Raw genomic sequence first — 23,936 nt, 5'->3', positions numbered from 1 at the left:
CTTTGACTGCTTAAAAGTAGTTTTTTCCGTTGATAGCAATAAAACGACTTCTTATTCAACGTGTTAGTTATTGCCCTAGCTTAAACTGTAATGCCATTCGTTCATATCACACATTGCCCGTTCGCCAAGCCGTCTATTCAACTTAGGACTGAAGCAGTCATTCAACAGCCGGGAAATCACATTTCCTGACTTGTGGAAGAGTCTGTTTCAGCCTTTGGGAACTGGGGACACATGCAACGAAATCTGTACTAGATAGTTTTATAATATACATGTAACATACACACCAGGATGCCGCACAATGCACCAACAGAGCACCGAACTCACCTCCCCGTGAATATACGTAGCAGTACGTAGCATACGGCGTGCCGCGCATAGCTAGTTGATATGGGTGATTTGATTGTGTCATGCTGTATTTTCTGGGCGTATTCATGCGTACCCGCGAGGTTGTTTGGACCGACTGTGCAGCAGGTGGTTTAGTTCATGATCTGACCAACGAGGCACCGTCAGACCGTAGCTGACTGTCCATGGTAAGTCACCATGGTAAGTCACCATTTCTAGGGAAGTAGGTATCTGTGGAGGGACCCGTAATCTGTATGTGGTAAACGGATGGGCACTCCATTGCACACATACAAATCCAGGTATCATTTTGTCACACATCATATATGTAGGCATAGGCACAGGTATCTATTTGTTGGGAATGTTAAAACCCAGCTCACTAAAGTGACCGCATTCGAACCTTGTTCACGTCTGTTCCTAGCTGTGCTCCTATGTATATCGTCACAGGCTCCACTCTGACCTCTGCTCACGTCCCGCTCCCGTTTTCAGGCACACTCACCGACCCCTGCGCCTGTCCGGACGGCTGGCTCCTCTGTGCCGGCCGCTGTATCTCCTGGCGAACGACGTCTGCTAGTTTCTCCTCGGCGCGGTCCGGGTGCCAGCAGATGGGCGCTCACCTGGCGACCGCTCGGTCCGAGGCCGAACACCAGTGTACCCTGGGCTCCAAGTACGGCTGGGTGGGTGCCACTGATGAGGCTTCAGAGGGTGTTTATGTTGGTGAGGATGGTCTAGGGGTGAGGGCTATCCCCACCACCTGGTGGCAGCCGGGTGAGCCAACTGACAACAGTTAAGTAACAGTTAAAGGGACTATCCCACCTTTAACATGGGGTTTGAGTTGAGATAGCCAAGTTTGCGGCGAGGTTCAGAAACCACTATCTATCTAGGTTGCAACCCCCGCGGCCTCTTGGTGTTGAAGAAATTCGTTCCCTTCATTTGAAAATGGGCCTTGTACAAGGCCCTATCTTCAACATGGAGCGACCGTTAGTGTGACGTCACCTCGTTTAGTCATTCTGATTTAACCCTATTCCTGGCGGGGGGGGGCCTCAGGAGCCCCCCCCCCCCTGAGGTTTTTTGGTTATTTCTCCCAAACGCGTTGAGCTAGGAAGCTCAAATTTTCTGACTTTTCCTAAAAGGCTTCTACGCAACATGTCTGAAAATTTTGAGTTGATCTGACCTCAGGTCAGGTCACCAGAGGCGGTTTGGTGACCCTACCTCAGAAAAGTTTGCAATCACGCCAGAGCTAGAGTTTTTGACCGATCAATTTCTTCTCTTCAGGCTTTAGTTAGGGTACCAGTATGTGCAATTTGTGTATCTCGGAATTTTGATATCGGTGACCTAAGGTCAGGTCAGTTTCGCGACCTCCCCATTATAAGTCAATGGGGGAAAAATCAACTCCTTGTTTTTACCACTAAAACGGGTCGGAATGGCCCCATATACCATACATGACTTTATATACGATCAACCTTCACTACCTTGAGGTCTGTTTTGCTGTTGGGCAGCTGTGAGGTCATGTGACGTCATCAAAGGTCACCAAAGGTTTTTGGCCAATAACTCCGTACAGAAACAAGATACAGACGCGTGGATGGTCTCATTGTGTTCAGCTCGTCAAGACGCATCGAATGATATACATGATGACCTCGAGGTCACGTGACCTGAGGTCAACCTTTGACCTTGACCTTTCGAGGTCAACATATATATCATTCGATGCGGATTGACGAGAGGATCACGATGATGCCCTTAGTTTGTTCCTATCTTGACTAATTCGAAAGTTATTCGAGAAAAACTCTTCATATCTAGCGCCGCCATTTTGACTTTTTCGACCCCTGTGACGTCATCTTTGACCTGACCTGAAAATGACCTTAGTGAAAATTGTAGACCTTGTCCATGCGTATCCGATGCCGTTTACCGCTTGTCGCTATCTTGCTTCGTTCTCGAGATCTCAGGGGGGGCCGAATCGGCCCCCCCCCCCCCCCCGCCAGTTTCTTGTCCCGGCGGAGCCCGCCAGGAATAGGGTTAAATGGGTTTGTTCGCTGAAAAATCGCTTTGAAGTTGGTCTGAACTTTGTTGTGGTGCCTACAGAGTAAAAAGAATCAGCTTTATGACAGTAATGTGGCCTGGGGAAGGAGGTAATTTTGGGCTGTGACGTCACATATTTGAAAGTTTGTGTTTGGAATATGGGAAGCCTAAGATGTTTAATGAAAAATAAATGCCAGAACCGTGTTCCTGGTCATCCAATCTATAAAGTCGGGCACAATTTAACTGGTTTTAACAACATTTTAGAAGGTGGGATAGTCCCTTTAAGTAAAAATTTACCGATTGTTTTGGCTTTCCGAACCAAGAAACTACAGCGCCCTTGAACAACAAATTGTTTTAATTCACTACTCGAATAACACATAGCACCTCCTACTACTATGCCGGTGTGTCTGTGAACCCGCCTCGTCTCGCCGGCCGACGTCCACGGAGCCCACAGGACCAGCGACGGGACGAACGGCCGTCCTGGACGTCAGCTACCGCTCAAACCAGGGCGGGACCGAGACAAGATTACTTTACTACCTCAGAGCTTTACTGCAGGGACCGAGCTATGTCTCGACGCTGACCAGGGCCCAGGGGAAAAACCAAAACAAAATAAGGATTAAATCGCGCAGTGGCGCACAGACTGGCGGATCCAGAAGGGCGCTATTGGACGCTGCAGGGGCAGTAGCGGCGGAGCACCTTCAATCAAGGGGGGCACTGCCGACTTTCGGTCACATTCTTACCATCAGTGCAACGCCCATAGGGCTAATATTAACCCTCGCATGTGTGCGGCGTTTGCCAGCTTCTAATGTGTAGGGGGGGGGGGGGGTCGGTTGGACCCCCCCCCTTGCCGTTTGGCCCCTGATCGAGCTAGAGCTTCGCGGAAAAAACGAGCGTGTTGCCCGTGACGAGAGGAAGCCGATGATACCCAATTTTAAGGTCCTAGGTCATTGGTTGACCTTCCAGGTCAGGTCAATGACCCAAAGTCGGGAAAATCGGGACCTGTTAGAAAGTCGTAAAGTGTGGCTACTAAGGGGTTTTTCGGGGTGCTGATCACGAATATCGTGTTAGTTTTGATCACAGATGATGTCTTGAAGCATTTAGACCAGGTCGGGTCAGGTCAGGTCAGGTCAACCAGTAGGCGTCGTGACGGGTATTCGTAGTACGTGTCAACCGCCTCTGACAGCTTCGTAACATGTTACGAAGTCACCAAAACTACTTCGTAAATGTTCAAATGGTTGCTAAATTCGAATTCAGCTCCAAAAACTAGCCTAGAAACATGTAAAACTCGAAAAAGTGACCCGAGGTCACCCGAGGTCACCAAAGGTCAATGACCTGACCTGACCTTCAGGTGACCTTGACACACACGGGAGTAACATCAAATCACATGTTTGAACGTTTGAAACCACGAAAAGCTTGCAAACACGCGGCTAGTGCGAGCCGACATACGCGAAATCGCGATTCCGGCCAAACATGGTCTCGGAAAAGAGGTCACAGGTCAAAGGTCATTTGGGTCAGGGTCATGAAATTTTCAGGGTAGGTGTCAAATTGATCAATGCGAGGGTACTGAAAGTTTCGTCGCGATCGGCCGCTTTTTACGCGAGTTATTCGCAAAAAAACCATGGGGGGGTCCATCCGACCCCCCCCCCTACACATGCGAGGGTTAAAATGCTAAAATCAAAGGGGGGCACGGTGCCCCGGTGCCCTCCCCTTTCCGCCGCCTATGTGCAGGGGCATACCATACATGACTCCTATGATTGACTAAGGTCAACCGGTGGACTTCTATCAACTAAATATAAATCTTTAGAACACTGAACACTCAAGGCTTGTAATGTTGTGCGGCGATGTAGCCAATAGTCAAACAATTGTTTGAAGTCAGTGGATGCTTCTTTTTTTTTTGTTCACCCAAATATTGTGAGCTCGGTATAATCACGACCACCAGTCTAACTGAACTGTCCCAGTTCCTCGTCAGTGTAAACCACAGCCCATCGTCAGGCCCCGGGTCTCCCCTGATATAACCCGTCTCTGTGTTGGCGGTATGACCACACACACACACAGACATATAATGCCGCGGGCGGTATGGTGCCGGCATGGTGCACAGAGACAGGTCACTACGAACGGCCGGACGGTAATGCACCGGCACTGTGCACCACAGCTGTCCAGCCGTATATAGAGAGACTGTATAGGATAGAATGCGTTACAACAACCAATGTGATGTGAGCGGTGTGTGAAACAGCCGAGATGTGCTAACACCAAATGTATTGAACAGATGAAACTATAAAACATCAACACAACACTCCATGAGGCATACCATTGCAGTATGAGCGAGCCATTTATCGATAGGGTCCAGTAATACCAACAATGAATACATCTAATCTCAAGGTTATTTAATACCGTAGCGCAATGTTATCGAGTCGTGTGTGTGCAACTAAATCCAAAATTGATAGTACGACATGCAACAACGCCCCTAATCATCGATCACAGCCAACAGTCACATTGTTACAATAAGTTGATCCACCGGCAATAGCATGCAATATAAAATCACAACAGGCTCGTAACAACCATCCCGCCAGCACAGCTGCACACACATCAGCTGGTCACCGTGCACCTCTCACTGTGTTTCCTCAGGTCATTGGGTCTAACAAATCCCTTACCACACCGCTCACACCTGTGTCGGTAGTCGTGTGTGTGCCGGGCGGTGACGTGTCTCCTCCATGACCGACTGCTGCGCGAACCGTGCCGGGCAGAAGGAGCACCCGTACGGCCGCTCCCCCGTGTGAGTCCGCATGTGTGTGGTGAGGTCCCCCCGTGTAACGAACCGGGCCGAGCACACCTGGCACCGGTGTGGCTTCACACCGTTGTGTGACCGCATGTGTCTGGTGTAGTCAGACGGGACGTTAAACATGGCGCCACACTGCTCACACTGACACACCTTCTCCCCGGTGTGGATCCGTCTGTGGCTCGTTAGGTGACTGTTCTGTGTGAACGCCTTCCCACAGACGTCACACACGTACGGTCTCTGGCCGGTGTGTATACGGCGGTGAGCGGTCAGATTACCGAGCTGAGTAAACGTCCTGCCGCACTCGTGACAGCGGTGGGGCCGCTCTCCCGTGTGGGTGAGGCGATGGTTACTCAATTTACACACATCGTTTGTAGAGTACTCACACCACTCACACTTGAACCGTCCATCCCTGCCGATGTGACCGTGCCATTTCTTCACATGCCTGTCCAGCCGCTCCTGTCCCAGACAGGTGTAGTCGCAGTGGACGCAGCGGACCGTGGAGCCACCTGGCGAATGACACTGATTACCACAAACCAGCATACATGGATGTATGTGCGTACTATCAACATGTGACTTCATGTGCAGTTTGCTGAAGCTCATAGTTGCGCTTGTCTACTTATCTATTAGATGAGACGGCCAGTAACATAGATGTCGCTCTAGTCAGTCTGCCTTTGGGGATGGCAGTCAACCAGTTATGCCTCGCAGAAATATGACGTTTTTCAAGTGTTTTACTGATTGGCCAACTACTGAGCATTTTGTAATATATCTATTCTATCGGAGATGCTATATTCGGTCGTTCACCTGACACGAAGGCTGCTGGCGGCGGGGCGGCGGCCGGAGCCTTCCTGAACGTCTGCACGTTGATGTTGAGCTCCCGGGCGTAGGCGTCTCCGTAGTAGACCAGCAGCTCGGAGCCCTTCACAATCGGCTTGTACGTCCTGTGGCCATGACGAAAGGTGTAACTATGAGTCAGAAAAAAGAGCACTGAATTTCGAATCTGAATTTCCTTGTGCGCGTTCGCGATAACAAAGTCACGTAGGTACCGAATAAAATCACCACTGCCAAAAAGGGTCACAGTCAGCAATAAAAATTGGCACATCACGAATGACCACAATGGAAAGAGCAGTTATACAGCTCAGCTGTTATTATTACCGAGAAATGTTCCAATAATTCAACAGTTGTTTCTGACTGCAAAGTACCAGCAACCCATGACCATCTGAGGCCGCGAACTGTATAACTGAATGACGGCAGCCGTGAGAAGCAGTGAACAAGTTTCTATAGGGCAAGGTCTGCGCTAGACACGTTCACCGTATTTACCTGTAGTACATCTGGCCCTTGTACTGGAAGGCGATCAGGTTCTGCTCCTGCTCGAAGCGGGCACAGTTGAGTCAGCCGCAGCCAGTTGCTGGAGCTCGAGTCGCCGGCGTTCACGTAGTGGTGCACGCGGCGACACTTTTTGATCTGCGAAACCGTTGGTGTGCGTCAGTCAATGGCCGTTTAGCGTTTAATTACGTATTTACAACACAAGAAGTTAATCCGGCAGTTGCTGGGGTATTTCGCCACCCACCGTTTGCTGGGGGGGGGGGGGGAGGGGCGTTAAACGCCCCCAGCCGATAACTCGAGAACCAATAGGCGCAGCGAAACGAACGAGGCGGCAAACGAAAGAACGCGACGAGACGCTTCAGATGAGTAATTTAAAGTTGAATGTTGAGGTCACAGGTCGGGTCAAGGTCAGGTCAAACACCTGAAATCGGGCTTTCAGTAGCATGGACTTCAGGACTTCGCAATGGGCGCCTCTCGTCATAAACTCTGTCCAAACGGTGCACAATCCATCATATAAGGCCTACAAGAGTGTCAGCTCCATGTAGGGGTCAGTCAAGCATAGGTCAGGGTCAAGGTCAGGTCAACCGGGTAGGCACATATCCCCGAAAATCAAAACTGATATTCGCAGCCTGTGACACATGTTTTATAAGTAATTTGGGGCGTAGAACACGATGGTGACATTCATTTTATCATATGTGTACGTGTTTGGCTCAAAAAGTTCAATTTAAAAAATGCATGTATATACCATGGTCGTGAAGTAGTCACGAGAAATTGCCAAGATTCAGTTCAAGATTTTGGAAAATGCGGAACGATAATCAATAATCGAAGATAGCCATTTGATTGGTCATGGTATTGGCAGTCTAATGGCGTTTACCGCATGTCTGTATGTCTATTCTGTGATTTTATATGATTTTTTTTAGCATGTGCCGTTTTTGGTTGAAAACTGAGAAATCATGACGTCACTAAAACCTCGATATCTCAAAAATTTTCTCACCGATTTTTTTTTGAAACTTTGTCACAATAACCTTCAATCAATTCCCTACAGGTACCCAAAATTTGGCGCGCCTGCGGCGCGCCGTTTTTATGCTATGGCCCGGCGAAAAAAGTGGGGGCGTTTACGCCCCCCCCCCCCCCCAGCAACTCGCGGGTTAAGAGTTACTAGTTATCGAGGGTGTCAGCATCACCGAGATGTTGAAGACTGTACTTCCTCATCCATGACAGCAATGTCAATCTGGCACCAGCTTTTCTAAGCTTTTCTAACATCAAATCAGTAACACGACGTGGGGATTTGATATTTCATTTCATTCTGTTCATAAACCACACTAAAGCCTGAAACAGACTCTTTCCGCAGTCAGGAAATCGCATGCGGATGCGATTGATGCGGGAAGAACCAAGAACTATAATGTAGTTGAATAGGCTCTCGCGTGCGATTTCTTGAATGCGGAAAGTCTGTTTCAGCCTTAACCCGCGCCCTGCTGGGGGGGGGGGGGGTGTTTGAACCCTTGTGGTTTTTTGCAAATATCTCAAAAACGCCGCCGTTTTTGGTACACCTTATCATACATCAATTCTACACATGTTGTGAAAATTTCAGACCAAGGTCATTCAAGGTCAGGTCACCAGGTCACTTGAAGTGACCTCACCTCATAAAAAGTTTCAATGTCTGTCATAGCTACACAGAGTGACCGATCGCTTTGAAACTTTCAGCGATTGCTAAGAGCAATAGCATGTACAAAATGTATATCTCAGAATTTTGATATCGATGACCTAAGGTCAGGACAATTTTGCGACCTCCCCATTATAAGTCAATGGGAGAAAATTGAAATGCGCCGCTTTTGGACGAAAGCCATTATAAACACTCCAAAACACCGAATTACAAGTGGTTTAGACACACTGAACATGAAAATGGTGTCCGTGACCCTTGTTTATGCCCTGAGGTCATCTTAGGTCACGAATGGTATCTAACAGTTTTTCGCAAATAACTTTTGATAAATGCATGCCAGAGCGATGAAAACGACTTAGATGTGTTCAGCTCGACGATACGGATCGACTGATATGCAACATGACCCCTTCCGGTCAGGTCATGACCTTGACCTGAGGTCAAATTTTCAAGTTGACCTTTCAAGGTCAAGTTATAGTTCATTCGATGCGTCTTGACGAAAGGAACACGATGCCGGTGAAAGTAAGCTCGTACAAGGCTTGGGTCAAAAGTTATTGCAGAAAAACTGTTTCCGAAAAAATCGGTTATTTTTTGCAGTTTTTGCCCCCTGCAGGCAAAACCGTTGAAGTTAGGTCAAATCTGAGGGAATTATTCAGAAAGGGCGTTATTAGGGCTATCGAATGCGCTTTTCTGCAGTGCTGTAGCTCTATTGGTTCCCGAGTTATGCGTTGGCTTCTTGGAAATTTTCGACATTCGACCTGGAAATCGGCGAAATTTTGCCTTAAATGACCTCTGGTGACCTGACCTTTGACCTGACCAAAAAATTGACCGAAGTGATTTCGTCATTATTTTTGACGCTCTTTCGAACGCCGCCTTCCGCGTATCGCTACGTGGCCCAGGAGCCGGGTTACAAGGGGGGTGTTCAAACACCCCCCCCCCCCAGCAGGGCGTAGAAATCCAGGACCCCCAGCCGGGCGCGGGTTAAAGGTAGTGTGCCACCTTCGAATGATTTCCCATTTTATTTTTCCTAGGATAAGAAGCTTCTGTTTTTACCTAATATCGCAAAAAATCAAAAAATGGGCCTAAAATAGTGCTTTTTTCGCCTAAAAGTTTATCGGTTTTTCGATATGTATAACAATTATAGTGGGCTGACCTGCAAACAGGCGTCGGCAACAATCACGAATGCGGTGCACATGTGACAATAAGCAAAGTTCATTATAGAGTTACGACGTACGGGAATGAGTTATCAGCTGTCTAATCGTAGACAACACAATGTCGAATTTAAACTGTAAGCCTGTATTGGTATTGTTTCTTTAATTTGGCTGTCGAACAATAATTTATGGTTTGAAATATTATTCTATGTAAAATAATTGATATGAAACAGCCGTCTCTAAAGTTATGACCCCATCTCACCACATGAAAGTGGCAGAAACGACAATGATCAGCTGACGCATTTTTCTTGGCCGAAGTCAGAGTGCGCGGCCCGACGCACCACCACCGCACCACAAAGTATGAGCAGAAGCCGCGCCCAAAGCCAGGGCCCCGGTAACGTGAGGTAGCCGAGTCGGGGCAGCGTGCGCTGACCCAAGCCGGGGCCGCGGCTTTGGGCGCGGTCTACCGCATCCCCGCGGGCAGCCCCGGGCTATGACATGACACCGGGAGGACGCGCGGCCCCGGCTTGGGTCAGCGCACGCTGCCCCGACTCGGCTACCTCACGTTACCGGGGCCCTGGCTTTGGGCGCGGTCTACCGCACCACCTAACAGGCGTGTTCGAAACCGCAGGAGATGATGATGAACGGGTTTATCGAAACTTGATTGGATGAGCCTATCGGTAATAGCGATTTCAGTGTGTGCATTTATTGTTCAAAGTGGTGTGAAATGTGGTTGGGGTACGACCGACAACCCGTCGGGGCGAATTTCGCACTGGGGTACTCAAAATTTGAAGAATTTAAGACGTTTCCATGAGTTTTGAAGGTATGGATAAGGTCTGAAAATCCGGTTCTCCTTATCTGGGCCATTAACTCCATACGGTCCCGGAAAGCTGGCACACTACCTTTAATGCAAATATCTGAGTTGGTTCAAAAATGCTTTTCTCTCAATTTTCCTGGCTGGTTCCGTTTTTGTTGTTTCCCGATAGGCTCGATCGATATTTAGTTTCAAAAATACATCCCACGCAGACCCACCACAGACCCGCGGCTGGCTCTCACCTCCCAGCTGTAGCCCGAGTCGGTGGCCTGGCGTCGGTCGGCGGTGACGATGCCCTCGTAGGGACCGAACCTCAGCCGCGCCGGCAGGTCCTTCTCTGTCCAAATGCCTGTATGCCGGTGAAGGGGGGGGGGGGGATACAGGTCAGTGACGCTGGTAGTTACTGTCCATAGGCTAAACACAGCCTGCCGAGAACAGAATCAGGAGGCAGTGGCAATGTATAATACACTTCAGAACGCGATAAGGAATACATCACCGCCGCAGGATATTTAACCCGCGCCCGGCTGGGGGTCCTGGATTTCCACGCCCTGCTGGGGGGGGGGGGGGGTGTTTGAACACCCCCCCCCCCCCTTCTAACTCGGCTCCTGGGCCACGTAGCGATACGCGGAAGGCGGCGTTCGAAAGAGCGTCAAAAATAATGAGGAAATCACTTCGGTCAATTTTTTGGTCAGGTCAAAGGTCAGGTCACCAGAGGTCATTGAAGGCAAATTTTCGCCGATTTCCAGGTCGAATGTCGAAAATTTCCAAGAAGCCAACGCATAACTCGGGAACCAATAGAGCTACAGCGCCGCGGAAAAGCGCATTCGATAGCCCTATTAACGCCCTTTCTGAATAATTTTCTCAGATTTGACCTAACGTCAACGGTTTTGCCTGCAGGGGACAAAAACTGCAAAAATAGCCGATTTTTTCGGAAACAGTTTTTCTGCAATAACTTTTGACCCAAGCATTGTACGAGCTTACTTTTACCGGCATCGTGTTCCTCTCGTCAAGACGCATCGAACGAACTATAATTTGACCTTGAAAGGTCAACTTGAAAATTTGACCTCAGGTCAAGGTCATGACCTGACCGGAAAGGGTCATGTTGCATATCAGTCGATCCGTATCGTCGAGCTGAACACATCTAAGGCGTTTTCATCGCTCTAGCATGCCTCTATCAAAAGTTATTTGCGAAAAACTGTTAGATACCATTCGTGACCTAAGATGACCTCAGGGCATAAACAGAGGTCACAGACACCATTTTCATGTTCAGTGTGTCTAAACCACTTGTAATTCAGTGTTTGGGAGTGTTTATAATGTCTTTCGTCCAAAACAGGCGCATTTCAATTTTCTCCCATTGACTTATAATGGTGAGGTCGCAAAAATGACCTGACCTTAGGTCATCGATATCAAAATTCTGAGATATACATTTTGTACATGCTAATGCTCTTAGCAATCGCTGAAAGTTTCAAAGCGATCGGTCACTCGGTGTAGCTATGACAGACATTGAAACTTTTTATGAGGTGAGGTCACTTCGAGTGACCTGGTGACCTGACCTTGAATGACCTTGGTCTGAAATTTTCACAACATGTGTAGAATTGATGTATGATAAGGTGTACCAAAAACGGCGGCGCTCCGCGCCGCCGTTTTTGAGATATTCGCGAAAAACCACAGGGGGGGGGTGTTCAAACACCCCCCCCCCCAGCAGGGCGCGGGTTAAGGTGGACAACAAGAGATGGAGGAACTGTAGGAAACGGCATGACAACACTTTATTGAGGCTACAAAAGAACGATTCCATCAATACAGTCCTAGAAGATCATGAAACAACAAAGCGGGGATCCATAATCAAGTGATCAGGATAAATAATGGCGGTTTTACCGGTGTTGGCTCCGGGGATTTTGGACCGGCCCGGGTTGAGGAACTCGGGACGGGTCTTGATGTCTCTCTCTGGATCGCCAATGTCGAACGGGACCTGTGCAGTGTGAAGCGTGTTGCGATGATCACAATAAGTAGTTAACCGCTGATAATTGTTCAATGATTGCGAAAAGAATAACACGGAACACTTTTTTCAATTTAAATAGTTTAGCGAGCATAGCATGACAAAGGTAGAGTAACTACCACTCGAACCACTTGCTACGGCGAGATGATATAAAATAATGAGCAACGGTAGCTCGAGCTATAGCTTACTTGTATTTGTATTTGTATTTGTATTTGTATTTAAAGAGCACTCCACAGCAGCAGTGTGGCTTTTCTGGCTCCGCGTCACAATGTCACATGCATGGTAGAAAGGATAAAAATATTCACTCATACATATTTTTATCCTTTCTACCATGCATGTGACATTGTGACGCGGAGCCAGAAAAGCCACACTGCTGCTGTGGAGTGCTCTTTAAATACAAAAAATATTCACTCATACATACCCCGCAGGGGGCTGACCGTGGTCGGAGCTGCTGCTTAGCCGGGGTCATCTGGCTCCGGCTGTGCGGCGGCTGTGACTTCGGCCAGTAAGGGGAGTAGCGCCCCCTCGGCCCCAGCTTGACGCGCGTTTTGACCTGGACTTGCCTTGCTTACTGGATGGATTGTCTGCAGGATTGGCCCCGCAGGGGGTTGGCAGTGGCCGGGGTCGCTGTTGGACTGGGTTCCTTGGGCCTTTGCCCCGCGGCGGCCCTGGCCTCGGCCAGCAAGGGGAGTAGCGCCCCCTCGGCCCCAGCTTGACCCATGCTTGCTTATGACTTGCTTTGATCGCTGGATGGACAGATGGTACGGTCCGACTTTTCTTGGTTTTTCGTGGTTTTGTTTCTCTTGAGCGGTCTTTGTTTGCTTTTGCTTTGCTTCTCACCGGATGTCCGCGTTTCGTTCGATCACAGCTTTCTGATTCTTTTCCTACCTTTTTCGTTGTTTTTGCACCCGCAGGAACACAGCCGAGTTGGGCTAGTGTAAGGGGAGTGGCGTCCCCTCGGGTACCAGCCGGTTTTACTAGGCTAGGCGAGCCGACCCGTACCCCAGGACAACGGGATCCTGGAGGTTGAGCCCCCCACCGTGCGGAGCCAGTCGCGGTGGCTGGGCAACACGCCTCTTTGGCCCTGAGTTCTGTAAGGGCGGGACACTCAGTGGGGCGCCGCACTTGAGGAGCCATTCCCAGTCGTGATGCCGCCGGGGGTGGTGTCGGAGAGGTGTCGCCGGCGGGGTTCGGGCACTTGTGCTCGTCCTCCGTCGGTGGGACTGATCTGTCGCTGCCCCTGGCGGTGACTCGGCGAGGCGTCAAGGGAGGAGGCGGTATCCGACCGTGGGGGGTGGTGAGTCTCTCTCTCCCCCGCGGAAGGTGCCGCCAAGTCCCGTACAGTCAGCTCGGCCGTCCTAGGCCTTGTAGCGGCGCCGTTGCGGAGCGTCGGCGGCCGAGCTGGCGGAGACCAAGAGACTCACATGGATAACCAGACCAACCCCTCCTCCCCCTCTCTCACCAATCCCTCGGCTTCGGCCGATTCTCGCCCGCCGACCTCGGCCGACGGGCGAACGGTGCACGATCCAAGACAGAAAAATCCAAAAATCCTCATCTTCCGGAGCGCCGACAGGGAGCTGAGCTCCTTGACGCCCTTCCAGCGGAAGGATGGCTGCGACCGGTTTGGTTCGATCGTTCGTTGTGACCGGATGCGTGATGGCGCGCTGGAGGTGGAATTCAGGAAAAGCGAGGAGGCGGCGAAAGCGTTGGACGCTACTCGCTTCGTATTCTCCGAGGGACGGGCATCCGGCCGGAGGCTCGTCTCCATCCCGTTTACAGTGGAGCCCCACCGCTCTAAGAACTCCTCACGAGGGGTCATTAACTGTTTTGACTTGAGGGGAGTGAGCGACGAGGACATTGCGGACGGGCTCGCCGATTTCGGCGTGACAGCGGCTCGCCGCATCATGACGAAGAGAGGCACGGTCCCGACAAATAATATCATTCTGACATTTGACACCACCGACATGCCGAACGAGGTCCGTGTGGGGTACATCAAGGTCCGCGTGCGCCCATACGTCCCGGCACCCATGCGCTGCTATCGGTGCCAGAGGTTCGGCCACACGAAGGACAACTGCCGGGGTAGACCCACATGCTCCAAGTGCGCTTCTCAGGACCACACTGACGATACGTGCGACTCGGAGACCCCTCGATGCGTCAACTGCGGAGAGGGGCAGAAACCGCACTCCGCGTATGACAGGTCCTGCCCTACATACGTCAAGGAGAAGGAGATTAACACCATCAAGGCTACCAGGAATCTGTCATTCAAAGAGGCCCGGGAGGTATATAACCAAAATCACCCGAAGACCTCGTATGCCCAGAAGGTGAAAGTGACAAACGCTACCGATGCCTCCCAGATGAGCGTGGCACAGCTCGTGCAGCTTCTCAAAAGATTTGGCCTCACTGTCGTAGCCACTGGTGACTCCGCGGTCTCTTCGGCGCCTGGTGCGCCGCCGAGTGACACAGAGCAGACTGCTCAAGAGTCAGTGTGGGGTCCACCCAGTCCCGCTCCAGCTGCGAGCGGTGAAGGAGACGATTGGACCGTCGTCCAGCGCCGACAGGGTGGTCGGCGCCCCCCGGCGCAGGGTAAGGCGCCATCCACCCCGCCCCGCCCCCGACCGCCCACGGCGGTGCAGGAGGCTCTGCGGCGGGGAGAGGAGGAGAGGAGGGCACGAGAGGCGAGGAGGGCTCGCCTCGTTCAAAAGGCCATCGAGGCTAAGGAGGCCTCTGTTGCCGCCTCCGCCTCCGGGAGTGCCAATGCGGCTGTCGCCGCTGAAACCCCGGAGACCCCTCAGGCGGGGACTCGGCCCATCATGGGCCCCCCGCCCCCTCCTTCGCTCTCGCAGCAGCGGCGGCCTCCGCCGTCGCTGCCAGACACACCTGTGTCAAGGACACAGGCCGCCGCCCCGACATCCCCGTCGGGGCAGCCTCAGCCCCCTGCGGCTCCGGGGCGCCTTGCCAAACGGCAGACGCCCCCGAGCTGGTCGCCCTCGGAGGGTGACGCTCCTCGGGCGAAAAAGCCCCAGCAGGGCTTGAGTCACGCCCGATCTGCCTCCGCAGAAGGCAGACTCCACCGAGAGGGCTCGGGGCACCCCCGTATCCGCTACGGGGGGAGCGCCTCTTCGGAAAAAGAGGACTTAGTCTAGTCATTTACTCTAGTCATTTCCTCTTTTATCCTTTTATCTTTTTCGCGCTATTGCGCTTTTTTACCAGGTGCGTTTCTCTCGGTGTTTTTTACCTTTTTTGTGGCCAGTCAGGTATCTGCGTGCGCCTTTGCCTCATGTTATACGCGCCCTTTTTGCGCCTTTTTAACCACGCCTTTTATTCTACAGTGGAACTGTAGAGGCCTCCGGGCCAACTACCAGGACCTACAGTCTCTTATCCGTTGGCGCACACCCCTTGTTTTAGGTCTCCAGGAGACCAAGTTAGCGCCAAATGTCACCTTTGTCATCAAGGGCTACTCTGTTTTTAGAAGAGACCTAGATACCCCGACCATTGCCCATGGAGGTGTGCTTCTGGCGGTTCACCATAGCGTACCTGCGCGCCAGGTGCCGCTGCAGACTCCCCTGCAGGCGGTGGCCGCCAGAGTTGATTTCAACCACCGGGAACTGACCGTGTGCTCTTTATACCTACCACCAGGTAGAGCGCTCCCGGTGGTTGAGCTAAATCGACTTGTCGATGAACTTCCACCTCCGGTCCTGCTAGTCGGCGATTTTAACGCCCATAGCCTGGCGTGGGGTTGCGACACGACTGGCACTCGTGGTCGACTTTTAGAATCTTTTATCCGCGATGAGGCGCTCTGTATTTTAAATACAGGACAGCGCACCCATTTTACAACACCCTCCGGTCAAACATCGGCTCTGGACCTGAGCTTAGCCAGCCCGCAGCTAGCTCAGCTTTTTAACTGGTTCGTCCATGACGACCCACTCGGGAGCGACCATTTCCCGGTGTGGCTGGAGCACCAGGAGTCCCCAGTAGTAGGCAGCCGTCCACCTAGGTGGAATCTTCGGAAGGCCGACTGGGGCGATTTCCAGACCGCCGTAGAGGCCTCTGTTCTATCCAGAGCCGACACCTCTGTGATATCCACAGAGGAGTTTACGTCCCTACTCATTGATTCCGCAAACGGGTGCATACCCAAGACGTCGAGCCAGCCTCGTCGTCCTCCTGTTCCGTGGTGGACCAAGGAATGCGGAGACGCGATTCGTGCCAGGAAGCGCGCTTTTAGAAAGTTTGACCGGAGTGGCACCACTGAGAACCTCATCGCTTTTAAGAAAGCGCGGGCTTTTGCCCGACGCGTTTTAAAAGAGGCAAAGGCTGTTTCATGGCGCACTTACGTAAGTTCCTTAAACCGTTTTACTCCTACGACCCAGATATGGGCACGCATGAAGCGCATTGAAGGCCGGTTCAGCTCTGTTCCGCTTCCGGTTTTAAGAGTGAACAACACGGACATATCTCACCCTTCAGACGTCGCAGAGACGATAGGCCGTGCACTCTATCAGCGCTGCCGAGGAGAGTCCTCACGACCTGCACCAGCCGCCGTGGACTTCAGCACAGCTGAAAATTTCGTGTACAATGAGCCTTTCACCATGGTTGAGCTTACGTCTGCCATCAGCTCGTTGCGCAGCGTCTCAGAAGGTCCGGATGCTGTCCACAACGACATGCTCCGTCATCTCCCCGCAGTTGCCCTCGAGGCGCTGCTAGCAACCTTCAATTCGCTTTGGGAGACTGGCACCTTCCCTGAGACCTGGCGGGAAGCCATTATCATTCCTATCTTGAAGGCTGGCAAGTCGGGACATGACCCTCTCCATTATCGGCCCATCTCTCTCACATCATCGCTATCAAAGCTGATGGAGAAGATGGTCAATGTGCGTCTTAGCTGGTTTCTGGAACATCACGGTGTTTTTACAAACGCCCAGTGCGGTTTTAGAAAACACCGCAGCCCTGTGGACCACATCTTAGCCCTTGACACCGAGATACGCACCTGTTTTATTGAAAAGAAGCACCTTGGAGCACTGTTCTTTGATATTGAGGCGGCCTACGATACAGTGTTACGACACAGAATACTTTCCAAAGTACATAAGTACGGCATACGTGGCCGAATGGGTCTCTTTATCAAGAACTTTTTATCGGGTCGTCGGTTCAAAGTCCGTGTTGGCAGCCGTCTTTCGAGCAGTTTTATTCAGGAGAACGGAGTTCCTCAGGGCGGAGTGCTCAGTGTGGCGCTGTTCGCTGTGGCGATCAATGACATTGGCGACAATCTCGCACCATCTATCGGCAAATCACTATTTGTCGATGATTTCGCGATCTGGTTTTCAGCTACGACCGCCCGTCACGTTGCCAGACAGATGCAGCTCGCTGTAACCCGTCTGGAGAGGTGGAGCGACGACAACGGCCTTCGTTTTTCAACAACGAAGACCGTCGCTATGCACTTTTGCCGCCGCCGCTGTGACGACTTAGCCTTGGGAATCAAGCTCCATGGACAGGTGATTCCTACTCGGCCGGTGGCGAAGTTTCTTGGAATCTTTTTTGACAGTCGTTTGACGTATAGAGAACATTTTAGAACGCTTCGGGAACGATGTTTTAAATCCCTGAACGTTTTAAAATGTGTCGCCCGCACATCTTATGGTGCGGACCGCAGGACCCTTCTTCTTCTCTATCGATCGATTATACGATCGAAGCTGGATTACGCTTCCTTTGTCTATGATTCAGCGAGTGAATCCAGCAAGAAGGTCCTGGATACAGTCCATCATGCAGCACTCCGAATAGCCACCGGAGCATTCCGCACCTCGCCCAGGAGCAGCATTCTTGCTGAGGCGCACGAGCCGCCACTTTCTCTCCGCCGTCAGATGCTGGGGATGCGTTATGCTCTTAAACTACGTCAATTCCCGACGCATCCGACGTACCCGTACGTCTTTTCGCGTCACATTGCTTCATCTGGTAATGGGACGAGTCATCCATTCGGAGCACGCATGAGAGGGTTATTCTCTACATCGAATATAGCCTTGCGCGGCGTTCGGCGTATCTGGGGAACGCCTTCTCCACCCTGGAGAAACGCCCCGCCGCAGGTAGACCTCTCGCTTTCCGAAGTAAAAAAGGATAGCCTGCTGTCCTATGAAGCACAAACCAGAGCCTTGGAGCATATAGCCTCGTATGATGGTTTTATTTCAGTCTACACAGACGGCTCAAAAACATCCGAGGGAGCGGGCTGCTCTTTTGTCGCTGGTCGGGACACCCGCTCGTTTTCCCTTCCACCCAGCGCCTCGGTGTTTTCCTCAGAGCTAGTCGCCATCGAAAAGGCTCTGTGTTTTATTGAGGTGTCCGACGGTTTTTTCTATTTGATTTTATCAGACTCACTAAGCAGTCTGTTGGCCTTACGACGGTTTAATCCTGACGACCCGATCATTCAGGACATTTTAACTCGGCTAACTTCGGTGGAACAGTCCGGAAAAACTATCCGGTTTTGCTGGATTCCCAGTCATGTTGGAATCCAAGGCAACGAGCTTGCTGACGCCGCCGCGAGACGCGCTGCCGCAGCGCCCTACACTCGGCGATTTCCTCTGCCTGCCCGGGATTACTATCCCGTCGTACGATCTTCCATGCTCTTGCAGTGGCAGGCAGAGTGGGACTCGCGCGCGAGCAGTAAGCTGAGAGATATCAAGCCAACTCTCGAGCCTTGGTCGTCATCCATGCAAAGTAACAGACATAACGAAGTCGTCTTATGTAGGCTGCGCATCGGCCATACGTATGCCACGCATGGTCATCTCCTCCGCGGAGAAGAGCAGCCCACCTGTCGCAGGTGTACCGTGCCTCTCACTGTCTCTCACGTGCTTTTATCTTGTCCTCTCGCTGAACCGAACCGGACACGCTACCTCGGGCGCATCGCTCCGAGTACCACTATCCGCCGCTTACTGGGTGACGAGTCACCCTGGGTTTTATCCGGCAACATCTTTTCTTTTATCCGTTCGATCAACTTCCAAGTGATTTACTCGACCTGACCCCAATCCAACTAGCCCTCTCTAGTCCTTTCATCTAGTCAGTTGTCTAGGACGACACTTTTGCGCTGTCTTATCTTACCTTGCTATTTTATATCGAGTCTTACTTTCTAGTCTTAGTATCTAGAAGGTTCTTTCTTGTGGCACACTTGTTTTATTAGTACGACGTTATGGGCGCAAAATGACCTTAGCAGTCGGCGCGCCCTAAAGCCCCAATCAACAAACAAACAAATTCACTCATACATACAAATTACAGGTGCAACGGCACACCAACATGCATGTCACCAGTCACACACATCCACACTCTCATACACGGCGTCAAATCAGGTAATAGAAGACAGCATTCGTCGTTTTAAAGCGCGTTTGAAGCCCTGTCCACTGAGCGAAACCAGTTCGGGTGGCAGCTGGTTGTGCAGCGCCGGCGCTCTAGCACAGAATCGTCTTTTACCCGCCTCGGTCCTCGACCTCGGCACACTGAGCAGACCGTCCTGCCTGGTGGCGCGCTGGCGTACCTCCTCATTACGATGGAGGACGGCTGCTAGTGAGTGGGGCTCTCCTCTGCGGAGCACCTTGTGCGCCAGGCAGAGTGTAGAGTGATCGGCCAGCTGCTGGGCCTCGAGCCAGCCCAGTCTCTCCCGCAGGTCCGCCACGTGATCAAATTTTCCTCGGCCGAAAATCACCTTTGCAGCGAAATTTAGGATCTTCTGTACTCTGACCATGTTCTTTTTAGTACCGTTACCATAAACTGATATGCAGTAGCGGACCTGCGAGAGAACCAGGGCTGTTACAAGGGAGGTGATGACACCTCGTGGCACCACATGTCGCACGTGCGACAGGGGCCGATCAGGGTCCCAGTGCAGCGGCGGGTGACGGCACCCACGTGACTGTCCCATGTCAGGTTTTTGTCAAACGTTACACCCAGATTTTTGACCTCGTTACAAGGGACGAGGGTTGTGTCACGGAAGGTGACTGTGAAATTTGGAAGGTTGCGCAAATTTTGGCGGTTTCCGAAAGCAATGAGTTGAGTTTTGTTCGCGTTGACCTTGAGAGCATTCGCGCAGAACCATTTGTCCAAAGAAGCAAGTGAGTTTTCCATGCTAGTGATGAGTGCTGGGAGTTCACTCTTTTTGCCTGAGACAATCACCTGGGTGTCGTCTGCGCACTGCAGCACTCTAGCATCGGCGGCGTGTAGCGACAGGTCGTTGGCGAACACCGTAAACAGCAGCGGTCCGAGGGCGCTGCCCTGAAACACTCCCATGGTGTTCGGGAGCGGGGGCGAGACTTGCTCGGCGCCCGTGACGTCACGCAGGACGACACTGTGCGTGTGACCGCGTAGGTACGCCTCGAACCACGCCGTGTCGATGCCGTGCAGACGCAATTTGCTGATAAGTATATCATGGTCAATGACATCAAAGCACTTGCTAAGGTCGATCAGGCACAGAAGGGAGATTTCCCCACCGTCGGCGGCTGTCAGGATGTGATCGGAGACAGTAACCAGCACGGTTTCCGTCGAGTGGTGAGGGCGGAAACCGTGCTGGTTGGGGGATAGGAGGTGGTTTGATGCAAGGTAATGATAAAGTTGGCGATGAACCACCCTCTCTACGATTTTGGAAATTATCGGAATGATGGAAATCGGGCGGAAGTTAGAGGGGTTGGATGGGTCACCGGTTTTGTGGATAGGATGGACGAGGGAATGTTTCCATGAGGCTGGATAGTCTGACAGGACGAGGCAGGTGTTGATGATGTGAAGGATAACGACGCCGACGGCAGGGAAAACAGCCTTCAGCGCCCGAACACAAACACCATCAGCGCCGCGAGCGGGAGAGTTACGCATACTCAGCAACGTGCTGGTCAGAGTGTCGATGTCAATCGGTAAGAGCTTAAAACCACAGGCACCGACCCTGGGCAGACGGCACTCTACCTGTGGAACCGCGCCCCGGCCCCGGTCGGCTACCTCAGCAGCCACTCGCGGTCCAACAGAGACGAAAAAGCGGTTCAGCTCCTCGCTGGATAGCTGAGGCAGCACCGGTGTACCGGAGCGCTTCCCACCCACCACGCTCCGAATGCTCTGCCAGACAGACTGCGGCCCGCGCTCCCTGATACGGTCCTCAATCCCCTCGCGAGTGTCACGGCGAATGGCAGAGCGGACGGCACGGTTCAGATCGCGGTAGTCGGCCGAGCTACGCCCGCAGGCACGCAGGGCGGCACGGCGGCGAGACATGAGTTCACCGGTGGCAGCCGAGATGGGAGGGGCCGCCGGATTTCGCACGCGAACAGATCGCAGCGGCGCGTGCTGGTCGAGTATGTTCGTAAAAGTTGATAAAAAAGCATCCCACTTCTCGGTCACGGTTGGCGATCTAAAAACGTCACCCCAGTCGGCATAGTGTAAATCTAAAAGGAAGGCGTCCTGATCGAGTCGCTTTAGACAGCGAGACTGAGTGATGACAGGTTGGCGACGGGTACGAGGCAAATTAACACGTAAGCGAATGAAGTGATGAGGGCTAAAATCGCAGTAAATTGCACGACAGTCAGAGACTAGGTTTTGACTAGATGTGATGCAGACGTCAAGCAGGGAACCTGAGGTAAAAGTGGGCACGTTTACGATTTGACACATTGAGTAATCATTTAAAAACTCTTCGAGACGAGACCGAGCCGGAGCGGGCGCACTTTTTAAAAGGTCACAGTTGAGGTCACCGCACATAAGAAGTGGCACCGTCGGATGAGTAAGTGTTACGCTCTGTACCTGCGTCTCCAGGTCCCTGAAGTCAGCGTCCAGCGCCGTCACCGTGTACTTACAAACACATCGCATGATTTATGTGATCGACCGGAGTTCAAACCTACACAATTAATGCCAACAGACGTACAAACGGAGCGAGGGCAATTAGCGGTCCCCTCCCGAGTTCCGTACCTTGGTGTCGGGTACGACCTGCAGCGGTCCGTGCACAGGACAGTCGCCCTCCCACTCGCGGTCACACTCGTCACAGACTGGAACAACACGAAAAAGAGGTCATTTCATTCTGTAAAAAGACTGAAGACTCGGAAAACAAGACCACGTATTGCGGCCGATACGACCGTATAATACACAGCAGAATGTGGAGACTGACAGGTTTAGTGTTGTTTGCTTATGAGACGGTAGCTGGTTACTCACAGATGTAGTCGTCGTCGTCCAGGTCCTCCTCCTCCCGGTAGTTGACCATGTTCCGGCGTCGTTTGAACACCTCCCGCTCGGGAGGCTCTGTGAAATTTCACATTACATCACGTCATGCCCGCACACTCAATGTAACATACGTAGCCACAACAGCACCAGCTGGAATAACATCCAGTTGCTTTCGCGTAAAGTAACGGACAAAGCGTTTGGTCTCACGATAAACGCTAAAACCGATCGTGACGGTAAAATGGTGTCTAGGACATGCTATTTATACCAATGACAATGGTGATGACGGCACTTACCTTCTCCCAAGTCCTTGAACTCGGCGATGATGTGGTTCCACAGCAGTTCAGCTTTCGTGTCCACAGCGTGCCGGGCCCTGAAAGTCGCGTCAAACCATACATAACATGGTCTTGGAGGTTCATATATTTGGCGATAAAAAAATCTTGAATCTTGACTTGCAGAGGGTGTGCGAAAAGTAAATCGGCCGCCAAACAAACAGAATACGTACACAAATAATACGCCAAAATGTAAACCAAAAGCGCCAGTCGTTGTAATTACAGCAAAAAGTCGCTAGTTTTATAGGTATCGCTAGATATAGATAGGTAACTTGAAATTTTCACAATAACACTCGCTGTCATCACTTACTTGAACTGATCCTCGAGCGTAAAGCCGATGAAATCGTACGGCGGCGACGGTGGCCGGTGCGGAGACCGGTCCGCCTCCTTTGCTGCCTCCTCTGTGATGACCCGCCGCTGGTCCTGCGACGGGACGTCACCGGACACGGCCGAGGAAGCAGCGGGCACCGTCTGAAATATAGTGACAGGTGCTGATAAGATACTCCAAGAAAGCCAAGCGATGACCCTCCAGCCTCGGGTATATTATTGAACGGGAAATGACTCGATACCTAGCAAGTAGGAGCGTAAATTACTACACAATTAAATACTACCTAATAATTACTACCATGTCCCACAATTATCACAAGCGTGTAAAATGCTACTGTACCTCTCTGGAGAGAAATGTTAAATGTCCCGTGTTTTGCAGAGAAGACGGCCACCACCACCCCAACAGTTCCCCACCAACCTCAGCCGATGTCACCGTCGCCTTCCTCTTCACCGGGGGCTGGAACCTGCTCTTGGCGGCGCCACGTCGCACGGTGGAACGCGACCGCCGCTGGGCCGGCCGGACGAATCGCGACGGACTCCAGTCATCGTCGCCGTCATCGGCTGACTTCGTTGACCGAGAACGCTTCGGTCGGGCCGGCCGGGGCGGCGGCGGCGGCGGCGGGGCGCGCATGAACGACGGCGGCTGGCCCGCGATGCCTGTGTGGGTACCGACACAAGCACTCAGCCGATAATGGAACATTTAACTGCTTCTCCTGGATTTCTGGCGGAGTCGTCAGCCATAAATGGAGGGCTGGGGCCGTGCTCTAACAAAACGACAGCAGTATTCGTTTGTATAGGTATGGGGGGGGGGGGAGGGATTACAGGGCGCGTTAACACCTTTCCGGCGTGGCGGACATAGTGCATACTGCATACCTTCCTTTCTCATAGGTACGACTGCCGTACCGTTCCAGTGGCAACGCCGATGAACAGTTTGGCTAATCGTCACAAAACTGGCATTGGCATTGGGTTAATTGGCATCAACTCCTAGGCACGCCTATCTCGGTGGTGTAACCATGCCTAACCAAAGGCCGAATCAGATCACCACGGTGGTCAAATACTAAA

The 23,936-nt window shown here is 51.9% G+C and overlaps 1 protein-coding gene across 1 annotated transcript in view; it reads right to left on the bottom strand.

The window, feature by feature from the left end:
- Positions 1-4,591: 4,591 nt before the first annotated feature.
- The window catches only part of LOC122383779 (probable histone-lysine N-methyltransferase PRDM7), a 32,815-nt gene continuing 13,470 nt past the window's right edge, over positions 4,592-23,936 (bottom strand). The window contains exons 2-11 of the mRNA XM_043370535.1: positions 23,293-23,531; positions 22,858-23,018; positions 22,512-22,588; positions 22,210-22,296; positions 21,970-22,046; positions 11,952-12,045; positions 10,319-10,425; positions 6,449-6,592; positions 5,933-6,069; positions 4,592-5,637 (exon numbers count right to left, since the gene is read on the bottom strand). Coding sequence (XP_043226470.1) covers positions 5,520-5,637; positions 5,933-6,069; positions 6,449-6,592; positions 10,319-10,425; positions 11,952-12,045; positions 21,970-22,046; positions 22,210-22,296; positions 22,512-22,588; positions 22,858-23,018; positions 23,293-23,531 — 1,241 coding nt within the window. The 3' untranslated portion in view covers positions 4,592-5,519. The remainder of the gene's footprint in view (positions 5,638-5,932; positions 6,070-6,448; positions 6,593-10,318; positions 10,426-11,951; positions 12,046-21,969; positions 22,047-22,209; positions 22,297-22,511; positions 22,589-22,857; positions 23,019-23,292; positions 23,532-23,936) is intronic.

The sequence above is a fragment of the Amphibalanus amphitrite genome, unplaced genomic scaffold (assembly GCF_019059575.1).
Source record: "Amphibalanus amphitrite isolate SeventyFive unplaced genomic scaffold, NRLGWU_Aamphi_draft 000173F_arrow, whole genome shotgun sequence".
In the NCBI taxonomy this organism is placed as follows: Eukaryota; Metazoa; Arthropoda; class Thecostraca; order Balanomorpha; family Balanidae; genus Amphibalanus; species Amphibalanus amphitrite.
Note: the sequence above shows the minus strand (reverse complement) of the source record. Positions and strands in the feature narration are given on the sequence as shown.